Source organism: Podarcis melisellensis, assembly GCF_964234715.1.
Source record: "Podarcis melisellensis genome assembly, chromosome: 1".
NCBI lineage: Eukaryota > Metazoa > Chordata > Lepidosauria > Squamata > Lacertidae > Podarcis > Podarcis melisellensis.
Genome location: NC_138528.1, coordinates 129,020,119 through 129,037,079, shown reverse-complemented (window position 1 = coordinate 129,037,079; position 16,961 = coordinate 129,020,119). Strand labels below are relative to the sequence as shown.

The following is a 16,961-nucleotide window of genomic DNA, read 5'->3' as shown; positions in this document are numbered from 1 at the left end:
CCAGCCAAACACATATTCTCAGAACAGCTACTTGCTGTGGGGTGGGATATTTTGCTGAATTTTTCGGACACATTTGACATTATTTTAGTATACATGCATTGCATAACACCCATGCATTGCAAAGCAAGAGTTTGCAGAATGTCCGTACAATATCCAAATTGTGTGAAGAACCTGTTCCCTGCTCCAGACATTTGAAAGTGCCCCTGGATATTTTTCCACACAAGCTAATGCACCTCTATATAATAAAAGAATAAAATATACGCTAAGCAACCCACATTTTCAGAATGCGGAACAGAATAGCCTAGTGGGAACCAAGAGTCAAGGTGGCAGGAAATACATCCAGACTTTGATGTCACAAATCCAGGTAAAGTCAATCTGCTTAAATTACTATCACAATATTCCAACATATTTGCAAGACCTGAGATGTCAAGTGTTTATCTAGGTATCACATGCTGTCAAGCTAAGAATAATAAGTAGAATGCAGTAGTGCATGAATGAAAGAATTTTAGTAGAAGGGTGGAGTGCTAATATTAATTTTTTAAATTATAAATGCAGGAATTAAACTGAAATGTGTAAAGCCAAGCATTCCAGTATCTATTTTAAGCAAGCACAGGAGTGAAATGTTATGGTGATATACAGTATCTTTTACTACTTTAAACCACTTCCATTTCTATTAAGTGACACTCCTCCATCCTCTGAAGCCACGTCTACAAGGAGGTTGAGGTTTCCTCTGTCGAAATATTAAGTTAATCCATGAAACCTGCTGTAAAACATGTCTTATTCACAGTGATTACAGGTTTCAGGTCTGACACTTGCCTGAAGCACTGTGGGATTCTCCTCCATGTGAAGAGGACTAATGAAATCATCCTGACTGCCTGTAGGTAGATGTGGCATTGCTTTCAAAACCTATTTCAAAGATATTTTGACTGAACCTTGTTGAAACATTTTAATAACAGTTGTCTAAAGCCAACAAAACATTTTATTCCAAATGTTAGCAACAATGATGCAATTTGCCTCAAAAAAATTGCCGAATGAACAAATGTTTATTTATCTATTTATTCCTTGCTCTTTGTTAATCTTGTAACTGCCTTACAGCTTCCATTTATGTGCTTTTTTTAAGCTATTACTTTCGCAAAGTGGGTAACACCAACCTAAAACAAAAATTAAAAATAACAAATCGTAACAAAAAATGTATGAAAAACATCATCAGGGGACAATATAAAACCTAGACTAAGGTGTATGATGAAATCCAAAGTTTTAACTTCTCTTCCAAAAGGCCAAGGAATTTAATGGATCTAATGAAGGGAAATCCACAAAACAGGAGCCGCCTCTGAAGAGCCTTAATGGCAGCACTGGTGTTTAGGCCTCGGTGCAAGATCTCAATTACTGTTGGAAGGAAAGCAAACTAATATAACACTTGAATGAAAAGGAGACAGTAAAGGACCCCAATTCTGCCTACTCATAAGTTTACTGTTTCTTCCTAATATTAAAGGGGAAAAGATGCAAAAATGCCTGTGCCACTTCTCCTCATTCTGCTTCTTTCATTAGGTCGCAAGGACTTGATATAATCCATCTTGAGGGTATCAGGGTCCAGGAGCTGTCCAGAGGGCTGTCATTTGAGCCAAACCCTCCTCACCAGCAAGCCCCTAGTTGGAAGGGATGCATTCAGCCCTGGCTGCTGTGCCAGCAGCAGCCACCAACGCACCAATCCAGCTGCCTCCTACTGGACAACCAGAAAGGGTTTGATGGGCAGCAGCACAGGAAGTGTGCTCTTGAACAGCAAGAGGAGGCAAGCTCAGCTGTCCAGCACAGGGGCTGCTTGTGCACCTGCCATCCTATCACCCAACATGTTATTTCAGGAGCAGGGAACCATTCACCATATGACACCAACTGGATCCTCCTCCAGCCCTGTCTCAAAGCAGCATGGCTTGAATTTGGAAACAAATTTAAACAGCACTGAATACAAGGTGCACTTGCAAAGGAATGACTGAGCGCCATTTAAATTTGGCACTGTTTAAAGTTTGCTATTAATGCAAGCCATGATATATTCGACACTCTCTGAATCCACTTGCAACCTCCTTTTATTTAATTCATATTAAACATCTGAAACAATAAAATATATGATTATTAAATCAAGAAAATATCGAGACATTTGTCACAATCCTATCTTAGCAAGAGATACAGTCCTTATACCCATAATTTAAGTTGACAAACTTGAGCTGAAATTGAGTCAGTCAATTGCTATTAGATTTTACTATTCTTGTATAAACAACTCTTGCTCAGGCATTGCTGCTCTCTAGCCAGTTACCTTTGGGGAATGCTTGTTAGCTGACACATTTCTGATGGTTTTAGAGAGATTCACTTCTCATTCTGTTTTGCATTGGAGGTGAACGGCTGCTGCCCTCATTAGATTTGTTGTCTAACAACTGATTATTCAAAGTTTACTGAAAATCTAGAAGGCATTCTGTTGATTAAGTCATATATGTTTATTATTTAAATGGTGTATTTTTTCAATAATATAGATACTGGAAACATAGAGCCAGAGCATTAAAGGCCAGTTCTTACTATTTATTTATGCCCCAATTTAGAAAGAAAAAAGGGAAATAGCACACAGCTGCCATCCCAAAAACAGACCTCCCATCTGCCACCCACGATTTGCATGTCACCTTCTCCAGGCTCATTTGTACTTCATTAACTGCCATTGACTTAACAAGATTTATGCAAATGACACCATAGGAGATTGCTAACTCCCACTGCAATCAAGCGATTATGTACGTACAATTCTCCACAGCAATGAAAAATTAATACACGACAAGCCCACTCACTGCTGAGCTGTGCCTCTTGCTTTTATGTTTCTTGTTGTGCACTTTTTGCTTTAATATGTCCTACTGACAGAGATTTGGCAGAAAACGGAAAGCAAGCTTACAAACATGATTCTTGGAAGCTGAATACAGTTTATATAATCTAGTGCGGGTGGACTCATTTTCTATGAGATCCTACACAACAAAATCATAAACTGTATACAAACATAAAATATGGGACACAATACAGCAGCAGCAGTTGATTTAAATCATTATTTAAGTCACCATGAAAAGAAATACTTTAAATATGTATTTAAAACAAGTTTCACATTTCAAATTAATTTTTTCCCAACAAGCATACATTCAAACAAATTTGCTATAACAATCAAAACATATCCAAAACTAAACAGACATTTTATATAATTTTGGGATACAATCCAATACTGTTGCTCATCCAGCTTTATGTGCACTACTGAATTATATCTGCTTATAGTTAAGAAGGACTTGCTTGCATATCTGTACACATAAAGGTAAAGGGACCCCTGACCGTTAGGTCTAGTAGCAGACGACTCTGGGGCTGCAGCACTCATCTCGCTTTACTGGCCGAGGGAGTCGCCGTTTGTCCACAGACAGCTTCCGGGTCATGTGGCCAGCATGACTAAGCCACTTCTGGCGAACCAGAGCAGCACCCGGAAACACTGTTTACCTGTACACACATAAGAATACTAAGCAAGATCCCTAACCCTGAAGGTAAAGGCTGCAATTTTATTATATTTGCAGGTAATTCCCAACAGACAAAGCTGGATTGAGGATCAGGTTATAAGTATCCAGAATTTTTCACAAGCAAGGGTTTGTATTTACTGGGAAAAACAATGTTTCTCCATGAGATTGGAAGTAAATTATGGTTACCAGATGTCCCCGTTTCCCGGGGAGAGTCCCCGGATTTACAAATCTGTCCCCGGAATGTCCCCGGATTTCATTTAATGTCCCCGGATTTATATTTTAAGTGTTGCAGATTTATTTGTAGGGAATTAATGTTGTGTGATTGGTTCAACGGCACAAGACACATCATATGGGGACTTCCAGCGAGGCAAAAAGGCGGGCGCCATGGCAGCAAGCAGCTCCTGAAGCCAGCCAGAGCCAACTGCACTACCAGGCTAGCTCCTAGCCGCTGAGACTGATGCTGCCACTGCCACTGCCAAGGGGGAACTAGGGACGCCCAGCACATCAACTGGGGGAACTGCTGACCCCCCCTCCGTGACCCAGAACAAGAGTGCCTGGCCATCCAGCTGACTGCCCAGCGGCGCTCCTGGGCCAGGAAAACCCAGGAGCCAAAGCAGGGAGAAGGAGAGGAGAAGGAGAAGGAAGAGAGAGAAAGAGGAAGGAGAAAAAAGAGGGGAGCCCTAACCTTGCTGCACCACTGCCGCCATCACTGAGGAGAGAAAGGCGAGCACCAGGAGGGCAAGGACATGTGGCACTCGAAGATAGCAGGCTGGGGCCCAGAGGAAGGCTGAGCGACAGAGGAGACCACAGAAGAGAAGATATTACTTCGTAATTATTATTATTTTAAATAACTTTTCCTCTTTTCAAAAAAAAAAGGTGTCCCTGGATTCTTTGAAAAAAATCTGGTAACCTTAAAACAAATGGCACAGCTGTAAATATTCATACCTTGAGAAACTGTACTGCATAGTTCAGGTAGTTGGAGGGCGTAAAAATAGAAGTATAAGATTATCCATATGGGTTCTGTGTTTGATCTTGACAGACACTTTTCAAATCTCATTCTGACTTGGCCTTTATATGACAACAAGATTCTCCCCCACCTCCCAAAAGTGAATAAGAATTATGAATAAGAAAAAACATGTTTTAAGTTTGGACCATAAGAGTATTACCTCCTCCATCAAGCTAAAGCCAACCTGAAGCAGAATTCACCCCTAGAGGGCAAGCATGGGGAGCCTCTGGCCTTTGAGACAAATTAAGCCCTCTAGGAGTCCTCATTTGGCCCATGAAACTATTTTCCCCAGCCATACAAACCTGTAATTCATCTGATGTGATATGACATCAGATGCATGTCAAGTAAAGCGGCAGCTGCAGAGTAACAATTGTGAGCCCAATTGCGTGCCTTAGAGCGAGCACCTGATTGTTCCTTTGCAAATTGTGGTTTATATTTGGTGCCATTTACAATTGGCACCAAATGCAAGCTGTGCTGCCAGGGTCAGATTCAGCTGGGAGCTCCCAAATGAAGCAGCAGCACAACCTGCTTTTGTTGCCAAATTTAAATGACAATGAAGGTTAGCCACACTTATGAAGGAAAAATTAGGAGCACTGCTTCAAGTGTGGGCTGGATAAACTTGACATCAAATGATCCCACCCACCTTTGAAATGTGGCCTGTGTGGAGATTGGCCACAAGTAGATCTGACCCACCAGCTGAAAAGGGTTCTTCAACCCTGCCCTAGGGTAGACTTGGTCCCTGCAATGCACACAGCAATACACTGGAGGTAGAGGGGACCCTCTACAACAGTGCCTCCCAGGCACTAACAATGCCTCCTAAGGCACCATGTGGAAATTAAAATTAGATTTCAGAAAGTTAAACTTAATTAAAAAATAAAGTAGGTATCAAAACATACCTGCAGGAAGGGAATTATTTTAGTGATATTGTTATCTATTTTTACATTTATATCCCACCTTTCCTCTGAGGACACACTTTGCCCCACCCTCATTATATCTTTACAAAAACCTGTGAGGTTAGGTTCAGACACTGTGGCTGGCCCAACATCACCCAGTGAACTTAATGGCTAAGTGGGAATTTGAACCTGGTCTCTCAGGACCTAGTCCAATATTGTAACCATCACACTTTGACAAGATGAATAAGCAATCAAGTTTCAACCCCAATCTTTCACTAGTTTTCCAGATACAGATCAGCTAATCTCTAGTCAAGGAGGGCCCATGGTAGAAAGTGTGGTCTCGAATCAACATTGCCAGAACATCATACCTGAAATTTGTGAATGCTTCTCTAATTCTGTCAAACAAGCTCTAATGAACTGCCCCAGAGATAGCATCAAAGCAAGGTGGAAACCATATCGAAGAGGCAATCTACAACAGAGCTATGTCCTCCTTTGGCAAAAGAGAACAGATCCCTGACTGGTCTGAGGCCTGCATAAAGGGCACGAAGCCTGTTATTGCTGCAAAGGGTAAGGCTCTTGTGAGTTACATGTGTGCCCTGCATATACTTGCCCAAAGGATTGGGCAGTTTTGAGAACAAGGATTCGTGCCACAACTCTAGCATCGTGACCCTACAAAAACAAAGGTGACCACATGACTGTAAAAACTACCATGAGACATCCCTGCTGAGTACTGTGGGGAAAGCCTTCACCTGCGTAGTTCTCAACATATACCAGTCACCTGCTGACAGGGGCTATCCCAGGTCACAGTGCAACTTTAGAGCTCAGAGGCCAACATGATTTTCTCACCTGACCAGCTTCAGGAGAAATGGAGAGAGCAGAGACCTCCCTTGTACATCACCTTTGTAGACCTGACAAAGGCCTTTGATCTCATCAGCGAAAATGGACTTTTCACACAGCTCAACAAGATAGGATGCCAACCTAAGCTTCACAAGATAATTGTGTCCTTCAGCAAGAACATAGGCGGCACAGTTGAGTATGACAGTTCATCCTTGGGACATCTTCCCTATAAAGAGCAGTGCGAAACAGGGCTGTGTTCGCATCCAAAATTTCTTTGGCATATTCTTCTCCCTGTTGCTTTCACATGCCTTCAGCTCGACCGAAGGTGATGTGTACTGTCATTTGAGGAGCAACCGGGTCTGTTCAACCTGGCATGTCACTGTCCCACGACAAGCATGGCGGGTCCTTATCCAAGAGGTAGTGTTTGCAGATGACACAGCCTTGACAACACACTCCTGAGGAAGCTCTACAGGCAAGACAGCTACAGCAATGGCTGGGCTCTTGAAAAGGGCATGTGAGAATGTGATGATAACATCCAATACCAATATGAAGGTCTACCAGGCTTGCATATTCAGCATGCTGCTTTGTGGAAGTGAGCTGTGGGCAACTTACAACTGCCAGGAACAATGCCTCAAGGCCTTCCACATGCACTGGAAGATTTTGAGTATCACATTTCAAAATAGGAGTATCAAACAAAGATGTACTCTCTCTCAAGACCACATTTCTAGCATGTTCACACTCCCATCTCAGTGACATCTATGCTGGCGTGGTCATGTCCAAAGAATGGAGGATGGCAGGATCTCCAAGGACATGCTCTGCCTGTTGGCAGACCAACTCTGTGTTACAAAGATATCTACAAATGTAACATGAAGGCTGGCAACATCCTGCCATGTGGGAATCCCTGGCAGACGACCCCAGTGCCTGGAGACAGACAGACAGGTTATGCATCTGTAAAGACCAGAGGAGGAATGACTGTTGGGAGGAGCGCAGAGAGGAGGAACATCATGGCGCAGCTGCAACAAAACATGTCTCTTCTGCATAGGTCTCTTAAAATCACAGCAGATGCTGAAACCTTCCAAAAGTTTGACTTCACTCCCAAAGGCTTACTCCTCCATTGTCTCCCACGACAAGACAGAGGGCAACAACCAAATTTCGGGAGCTTTTATGGAACACTCAATTCTGCCTTGAATATATACCCCAGGCAACTTTCAAACTGCATCCAGCCATTGGCTCAAATCAGACAATGTCTCAGATTAGAAAATTACACAAACTGTGACAAGCGCTATTTTGTTTTCAAACCATCAATTGAAATTAAGATTTAGTTTTTATGTACAACACTTGCCTGGATAAAAAGATGGTCACAGCCCTATCACAGTAGACTTCACTGCAACATCCACCTCTTCTGATACTTTTTTAAAAGAGAAAATGCTGTGGCTTTAGACAGGTAACCAGATTGGTTAGTAGCATAGAGTCTTGTCTATTGCCCACTTACACTAAATCTATCTCACTGACATATATGACTATTCTCTGCAGTGTGTGGGTAGACTCCTAGAACCCTGACCCACAAATACTTGTGTGTCTGGAATTTTGAAAAATATGTTTCCAGCCCTGGCTATACAGAACTGTTAACATTCTGGTACTGGGAAGAAGCTACCGTTTATTTAGTCAAGGTTATGCTATATAACATTACAGTAAGAGTAATTTTGTTCATGAAATTTCATGTACTAGTTGTAACTTACTGAAAAGCATCGGAGCAGTTTTATAGCTGACTTGATGTTAAATTATTTTTTGTGCATCTGCAGCTAGACAGAGGGGTGGAAACAGGGAACGCAAAGATTCACAACAATTTCAAACATAGCCCTCTTATTTGGCAGCACTGCTGCAGGAAAGCATATTTTAATGATCGTATATTGTGAGGAATATGTTTATATGAACACTCCTATATGTACCAGTAATTATATATGTCCTCACAAACGTGAATCACATTTCTTTTCAATTTACATAGTCACATGTAATCATTCTATTCACAGCCCTAGATAAATTAAAACTACATACTTTTTTCTTGCTCAAGTAATTAAAAATGTTGAGATCCGCATATATAACCATGAAGGCAGCAAACTTTAAAATATTTGAAATATATCAACTAACAAAAACCACACATTGTAGAAGATTTATTAGGGACAGGTAGCAGGTAGAAGAGTGTGCAGCATTTGGTGGTGGCTTAGTAGGAAGAATATCTTGGTCTCACGGCAAACAGCTCAATGGCAACTCAGTTCAGCAGCACATCTTTTTCTTTTTAGCATCAGCATATATGATGCACATGCTTTGTGGGAGTCAAAATAATAATGGGGCAGGTTATTAAATGTCCAGAGTGGGCACTACCCAACCTTTATTTGAGAGGTATTATGGACCTGCATTATAAACACCTTATTGGGCAATTATTGGTAGCAGCAAGACTAATGATAGCTAGATATTGGAAACTGTTGAAGGATGCCATGCTGTCTTCATGGTACAATAAAATCTGGCAACTATCATTAGCAAAGAATCTAGTTAATAGAACAGAACAGAACAGAATAGTATCAATAAAAAAATAAAATAAAATAAAATAGTAAAGGGAATGGAAACACAAAACATCTCTTCAATAACTAGTACCCCTTTATTATGTACACAGCAGCAGGGGAATGACGGGACCCCGTCACATTATACAGTGTGTGTTTGTGTGTGTGTGTTTATGTATTTCCACTGTTATTAGATGTTATGAAGACCAAGTATGAGTAAATGCCCAAGGAAAGAAAAGTGTTTCACAACATGAAATTTCTGCAATTTTACTTTGATTTTGTTGAAATATAGTGCTTGCTATGGAAAAAAAATACTCCAACAAAATAAAACAGCAACAGAGGATAAATAAGATTTTAATAAATAATACAGTTTGGATTGGAAACAAAATGCTGCCCTTGGGAGAGCAAGCTCTCTACTCAGAATCTGAACAACTCCATTCCATTCTCCGCCCAGCAGGTTTCCCTTCCATCTCTAGCACTAAACAGTGACAGTCTTCACTGGGCTGTCTTAGAATTTCTGCCTAAGGAATGTTTGGACTTCTGCAAGCCTTAGTGGAAGGGTGTCCCAAGCACCCTCAGAGCTCACTCTTGGGCAGTGGGGATACAGTTTTGATTATGTGAGCAACAGCACTCATGGACTGAACATCAGGAATAGAATGGAAATGATAGTAAAAAAAGATGACAAGGCCAACAGTACCAAAAAGCACAATTTAGAAAACACATAGCAGACAGAAACATTTGTAGTAACAACTACAATAATCAAACGAAGGTATGGATGTCCTCAAGTTAAGCAGAAGAGGCTCTGCTTTGTCCCAGCCCAGCCATGTGAGATTCAATAAGCAGCTACTAGGAATTATTTGCCCAGGAATTCTTGCCTGCTGAGCTCTCTCCTTTCCTTCAGTTAAAACCGCTGAAACTTTCCTACTTTGGAAAGCATTCCTTTTTTTCTGAGAAACAATTGAGCACGAGCTAGTGGTGGGCTAGTCTTACTGTGTCGAGATGTAGCCTGTAGTTCCCTGCTGCTGTTTTACAATTGATAAGTTTATTATTTGGTTTTCATACTAATTGTTTTGCTACATGAAATGTATTTTAAAATGTGTGAGCTATGAGAGATTACTGGCCCAGAAGCAGAAGTTTTAGAAGTTTTAGAAGTTTTAGAAGAGATTACTGGCCCAGAAGCAGACATTTTACTGGCCCAGAAGCAGAAGTTTTAGCTTTGTCACGCTGGCCACGTGACCCAGAAGTGTCTCCGGACAGTGCCGGCCCGCGGCCTCTTAAGTGAGATGGGTGCACAACCCTAGAGTCGGACACGACTGGCCTGTACGGGCAGGGGTACCTTTACCTTTTACCTTTACGTATATTGCAACCCTGCTACTCAATAAACCACATTTTTGCGCCCCTAAGGGGAAAATAGAAATATGGGGATTACTAAGCACTTTCTGGCCTTAGTGTGAACACAAGTAACATAGCAACTTTTATCCCAGTGAAACTTTAAAATTACCCTCCAACACATGAGTTTAGGGGGAGATGATGGGGGGGGGGTTAGCCTTTGATAAATCTTCAACCATTTTCAATATTTTAATTTCTAGCCTTTCCCACATGTGTCCTGAGAAAAATTGAGTCTAAGAAGGCTAATTTGTAAAAATCCCTATACAAAGTATATTCTGAAATATTTTGCTATCACATTATTATTATTAAAAATAGTTTTTAGTACCAACATTAGTGGCACACAGAAGATTTGCATTTTTCTACTATCAAGGGAGCCTATGACCCTCCAGATTTTGCTGGATTACAACTCCCATCATTCTCGACCACTGACCTCACTGGCTGGGACTGATGGAGCTGTAGTCCAACAACATGTGGAGGGCCACAAGTTATTACAGGTTAAATCACCTAAATTATCAAGGAAACATGGCAAATGTTTATGATAAGGCACACCACCTAACCTCTTTGCCACAGGAAACTTTCCAAGCAAGTTAATGGGAAACAAGGACATTGACTTCAACGGGCAAGTTATGAAAGGCAAAAAAAAACTCAGAATACCCAAGTATCATAAATATGTTGAACTGATGTGCAGGCCAAAAATTATGAGTCCTAAGTTTTGTAACAGATATGCACTCTCTCTCGCGCGCTCTCTCTCTCTCTCTCTACACACACACACACACACACACACTACTCAAGTGAACCTGCACTAGTCAAACAAACCAAAACAAATCCTCAATTTCAAATCCTGTAGTGTAACGAGGAAGTTTAATTAAGGCCACATACTATGACTGTAAATGTTCTCCTATATAACAAGGTCTAAATGAAGTTACAATTCCTTCATTAGCAAATTACAAACAAGAGTGCACAGCTGACACACCAGCTATGATTATCGCAACTAATTGCCTAGTTGTTGCAAACCAGCCTGGAACAGTGTTCAGATGTCCTTCTGCAATAGCAAATGAGGGCCACATCAGGCTATTTCTGTGATCACAAGGGGCTCTTGTACAGCGATCTGATTTACCCTTGTCGACTGGCAGCAAACGGCCCAATCAAAGCCCTCTCTACAAAGGCAGGCTTTGAAGCCAGCTCAGCCTAGAAGCACGCTCCATATGCAGGCCAGCAGACTGCACTTCATTAGGCCTGTTGTCACATTTCCCCTCTTCTTATTCTAATGATCCTATTTTAATACACATAGGAACCTCTCCTAATTGATGTCAAGTGAGTGACTTCAACATTCATCACCACAGCACATCAAACAAATCTTGGCACACAGGCCCAGCATCATGGTGTTTAAGACCTGAGGTGTGTCTCCAACTACAGGAAAACGTGTGTGTGCGTAGGCCTGTGTGCATACACACACACGCACACACACAAAAGAATATACCTGTTTAATTGGGATTGCACGACCGCTTCCAATACTATCTGCTCTGCTCTCCAATCCTTTCTTCTCTTTGTCTGGGTCGCTCCCTTTCCGAGACTGCAAGGTAAAAGCAAAGTTAACACTGTTATTAATAACACCAATTCACATATTTTCCCATATTCACATTTGAAATTTAAAAAGTTGTTTTAACACACCAGAAGATAGATCAAAAGACATAATTAAAATATTACCTACATATTAATATTTAAGCTTTTAAATGGCTCAGCTGCAACTCCTGTGAATTCAATACAGACACAAGAAAAGCTAACAGGAAATTGTGTGCCTTTCTACATAGGCAACTCCTTATACAAGTGTATATACTTAATTATCATCTGATGGGATTTTAAAAGGCTATTAACTACTCAGCAGTGTAATTTTATGGATTACCTTGATTGGAATTAAATTTCATTAAATTTCCTCTTTTACTACTTTCGAATGATAGCATCAAAGTCAAACCAACAATGCTTGGGAAACCAAGCTGCTTTGACAAGCATAAAAGTGGCAAATGCTAATCATTCTTATCTGCATACCTCTCTCACTATAAAGAACAATGGATAAGATACAATAAAGCTTTCCTTTAAAAACAAAGGGCTACTTTATCTTGGTTAATTTAAAAACAGAACAAAAACAAAACGTAAGTACTGTCTATTTTAAAGCATTTCACTGGGTAAGAATCATCTTGCTTGCTTTTACACAGCTGTGGGACAAATACACACAATCTTATTTAAATAGAACTTCCTACCCTCCTCCTTTATTGTGAGATAAGTAAATCTACATGTGACAGATTTATTTTATTATGAGCAAGACCTAAAAGTCATCCCCCTTAATAACTATGCTGACAAGTGACAACTTCACTCCATTACTTTTCAGTGGGAACATTACTCACGCAATATTGAAAATGGGGAAACATTTTCATGCGCTTTTCAAATCATAGATGATATATGAAGTGAACATACTGGTGATGTCCAGTGCCACAACTGAATGCTAATAAAAACCAAGTGATGTGAAATCATGCTGCTTATCTACTATGCATTACTGAGTTGTCTCAAACGTTTAAATTTGGAATGCAAATTAAAATAAGGATATCAGTCACAACTACTTTTTGTATTTTAAGGAATGGATACAGAAAATGAAAATTTCAGACCACAGAATTTCAAAGAATGACCATCATGGAATTAAGTGCACGTGAAAAACAAAATATGTATAGTTCAGGGTACAGGAGAAGTATACAGTGTTTTGATATAAGTTCATACTATTTGGATGGCCTAGCCCCTAAAAGGGGGTAGCTTGCATTCTCCCAGCCTGACTCACTTGTATGGCTAGCCAGGTAGAGTAGGTACGGGAAATATGTGGTCCTTCATAATAATAATAATAATAATAATAATAATAATAATAATAATAATTTATTATTTGTACCCCGCCCATCTGGCTGGGTTTCCCCAGCCACTCTGGGCGGCTTCCAACAAAGATGAAAAATACACTAAAATGTCAAATATTAAAAACTTCCCTGAGCAGGGCTGCCTTCAGATGTCTTCTGAATGTCAGGTAGTTGTTTATCGCTTTGACATCTGATGGGAGGGCGTTCCACAGGGCGGGCGCCACTACCGAGAAGGCCCTCTGCCTGGTTCCCTTCAGGATTGCTGGATTGCAACTTCCCACATCCCTTACTGTGTTCACCATTCTGTCTGTGACAGATCAGAGTTGGAGTCCAGCACCATGTGGTGAACCTCATACTCCCTGTTGCTGAGTTACGGCCTCAGTAAAAGATACTGAGTTTACCACACCCTCAACTACATGCCAAAGTCCCTGCTTCTCTCAAGTTCGAGAGCAGCCTAATTTTTTCTTCCATATTTGCAAGCTTCTCACAGCTTTTCCTCAGTCCTTCTGGGTATCCTTCCCTAAATCCATAATAGTTGGCTAGGAACAGCTCCTGTTTCTACATTTTTGGCTGAGGAATTTTGCTTGTGAACCACTTTAAATCTTTTAACAGAAATATGTTTTATTATTAAAAAAATAAAATTAGTCCTATCAGGCTCAAAAAACCTGCTTTAGCCTGCTCCAACACCATATATCTTATTTAGCCCACATTCAAGATCTTTTAGTACTTTTAGAATATCTATGCTACTAATAGATCCTGTAATTTCCCATATTTGAGGGCAAGTTGATTCCCCTACACCTGTTTTCAACTACATATGGCTCACATTCAAAACCAGGAAATAGGTATGAACACATTCTTAATGGACTACTGCTACTTAAAAAAAACTGGGAAAGAACAATTTGTTTATAATAGTTTTATCTAAAGACACAACCATACTATATATAATATATAATATTCTGCATATAATGAGATGCAGAAATCCATTGCTCAGTGAAGCGAAATTTTCATTAAAATGACCTGCGCTTTTGTTTACTAAACAAATAAGCCTTACTTTGAGATGGGTACTCATTTGGCTTACAGTAAATATTATTTATCTTCCAAGGGTAATTAAGATTAGGTGGCTTGGTCAACAATGACCTATATCTGCATACTTTGAACAATAGACCTAAAAAAAACCTTATATCATAAAAAGCTGCGCACAAATTAAATTTCCTCAGAGAAATCACACTACTGATTATATAGCCACAATAATATGTGGGATTTCTTATGTATTATAAAACTAATTTCACAAAATATGATAAACCTTGCAGCTGCTCAGACTGAGTTGCTCCTTCGGTCCACAAAAGTGTGTCATGCAACCATCTGAGCATCTGGAGAGGAAGTTTTAGTCTTAGAAAGTTTTATTCATTACAGAAATGGCCACTGCTACCATCCTTTAATTCAAGTGAAAGAGTATGAAATACAGCATCATTTCTGATGAACACGAATGTATCAGCATCCTTGTAGAAACAATATTTTTAAAGATCAATCTGTTGTAAGTTTCTATCTAATTTCTAGCATATTTGTTGGTTTGTTATGGGGCACTTGCAACACACCATAATCTATCATGGATTTTCTATGTGGAGAATGTCCTCTGTAAATGAAACTACCAACTAGTTAGTTAGTATTATCAGTTTTTACATTATCTGATCAATCATGATGTGTTTCTCTCCTTGGAACTACAAAAATCCCATTTTGTAATTGTATGTAAAAATATTAGAGCATCCAATTATTTCTGCAGTACTGTGTTTAAAACAAGTAAATGAATCTACCTCTGCCAGCCAGTTTTACTTCCAATGGATAGAGGTTTATTAAAGTAAAGGTAAAGGTACCCCTGCCCGTACGGGCCAGTCTTGACAGACTCTGGGGTTGTGCGCCCATCTCACTTAAGAGGCCAGGGGCCAGCGCTGTCCGGAGACACTTCCGGGTCACGTGGCTAGCGTGACATCGCTGCTCTGGCGAGCCAGAGCTGCACACGGAAACGCCGTTTACCTTCCCGCTAGTAAGCGGTCCCTATTTATCTACTTGCACCCGGAGGTGCTTTCGAACTGCTAGGTTGGCAGGCGCTGGGACCGAGCAGTGGGAGCGCACCCCGCAGCAGGGATTCGAACCGCCGACCTTTCGATCGGCAAGCCCTAGGCGCTGAGGCTTTTACCCACAGCGCCACCCGCGTCCCTAGAGGTTTATTAGTAGTGGCTTTATGAATTAAATTTAGAACCACTGAAGTAAGTTTTTGTTCTTTGTACTGTATATTCCTTGTGAAAAACTGTACGAATGGGCTGGATCTAGAAATGCCCCTGCATGAAAAGAGGCTCCCACTAGCAGAAGGAATGCAAAGCAGAGGCGACAGTCACCGGTTTGCCCTTCCCCTGGCAACATCTCCCAGCCCTCCTGGGGGCTCTGGTGACAGTGGGGACATGGGAGACAATGGCCATCCCAGCTTCTTCCAGCAGAGCTTCCCCTCTCTTGGGAAGACTAGATACAACTCTGTGTGCTTAACCCTTCCATTTTATTCCATTGCCTTCAATATTAAAATATGCACATCCTCACATCAGGATCCTAAACAAAATATGAGCAGAAGAAGAAGCTGTAATTTCTGTGTACAAATCCAAATGGTCTTTCTAGAGACCATTTCAAGTTCTCCTGTTCTACATTCTGTGCCTTGACTGACACTGACATCTAGTGGAGAAAGACATTATCTAACAATCTCACAACACAGCAGAGTCACATCACCATTAAGCTAATGTGTGCACATTCCAGTACATTCCACTTTTCCTAGAAAGCCTAACATTGTAGTATTTATTAATTCATTAAAAATATTCATCTCCCACCCTATATCCATTGATCTTAGGTCAGGGCACATATTCTGTAAAACAGGAGTGACTATAACAACATAAAATCACAATCAACATTAAAACCAACTGTTTATTTGTGAGCTTTATTTCTAACCCACCTTTTGTCCAGACTGACCACAGGACAGTTTACAGTACCAATCCATGATATACAACAACTCAGAAAATTAAACAAAATCTACAACAAGAAATTCTAAACTTAGAATTAAACTAAAATATACAGCAGACTATTAGGCAGATCCCATTTCAAGCTATAATTAGCACAACTCAAACACCAGCACATACAATTTGTCACCAAAAATAATACCACCTTGGTGCCTGTCGAGATGATGAGGGGAGGGTGCTATAGCAGAAAAGGCTGCCTGCTGCTGCATCCTCACATAATGTATGGTTCCCAAAGGGTAGATGCAGAGAGGAGCCCCCCACCCCTAACACTTGCCACTGGGTCAGTCCTGACCATAAGGAGCAAACAAAATGCAGTGGTGCCCCGCAAGACGAATGCCTCGCAAGACGGAAAACCCGCTAGACGAAAGGATTTTCCGTTTTGGAGGTGCTTCGCAAAACAAATTTCCTATGGGCAAGACGAAAATGTCTTGCGAGTTCCTGCGGGGTTTTTTCCCCTCCCCCCCCTTTTTCCCAAGCCGCTAAGCCGCTTATCAGCTGATCCGCTAAGCCGCTTAACAGCTGATCCGCTAAGCCGTTTATCAGCTGATCCGCTAAGCCGCTTAACAGCTGATCCGCTAAGCCGTTTATCAGCTGATCCGCTAAGCCGCTTAACAGCTGATCCGCTAAGCCGTTTATCAGCTGATCCGCTAAGCCGCTTAACAGCTGATCCGCTAAGCCGTTTATCAGCTGATCCGCTAAGCCGCTTAACAGCTGATCCGCTAAGCCGCTTATCAGCTGATCCGCTAAGCCACTAATGGGCTTGCTTCGCAAGACAAAAAACCGCAAGACGAAGAGACTCGCAGA

The 16,961-nt window shown here is 41.0% G+C and overlaps 2 protein-coding genes across 9 annotated transcripts in view; one reads left to right on the top strand and one right to left on the bottom strand.

Moving 5' to 3' along the window:
* TRPM8 (transient receptor potential cation channel subfamily M member 8) overlaps positions 1-16,961 on the top strand; it is a 300,849-nt gene that overhangs the window by 95,860 nt on the left and 188,028 nt on the right. The window lies entirely within an intron of this gene.
* AGAP1 (ArfGAP with GTPase domain, ankyrin repeat and PH domain 1) overlaps positions 1-16,961 on the bottom strand; it is a 306,162-nt gene that overhangs the window by 192,030 nt on the left and 97,171 nt on the right. For all 4 annotated transcript variants that reach the window (XM_081909457.1, XM_081909458.1, XM_081909459.1 and 1 more), the window contains one exon: positions 11,688-11,780. In XM_081909457.1, coding sequence (XP_081765583.1) covers positions 11,688-11,780 — 93 coding nt within the window. The remainder of the gene's footprint in view (positions 1-11,687; positions 11,781-16,961) is intronic.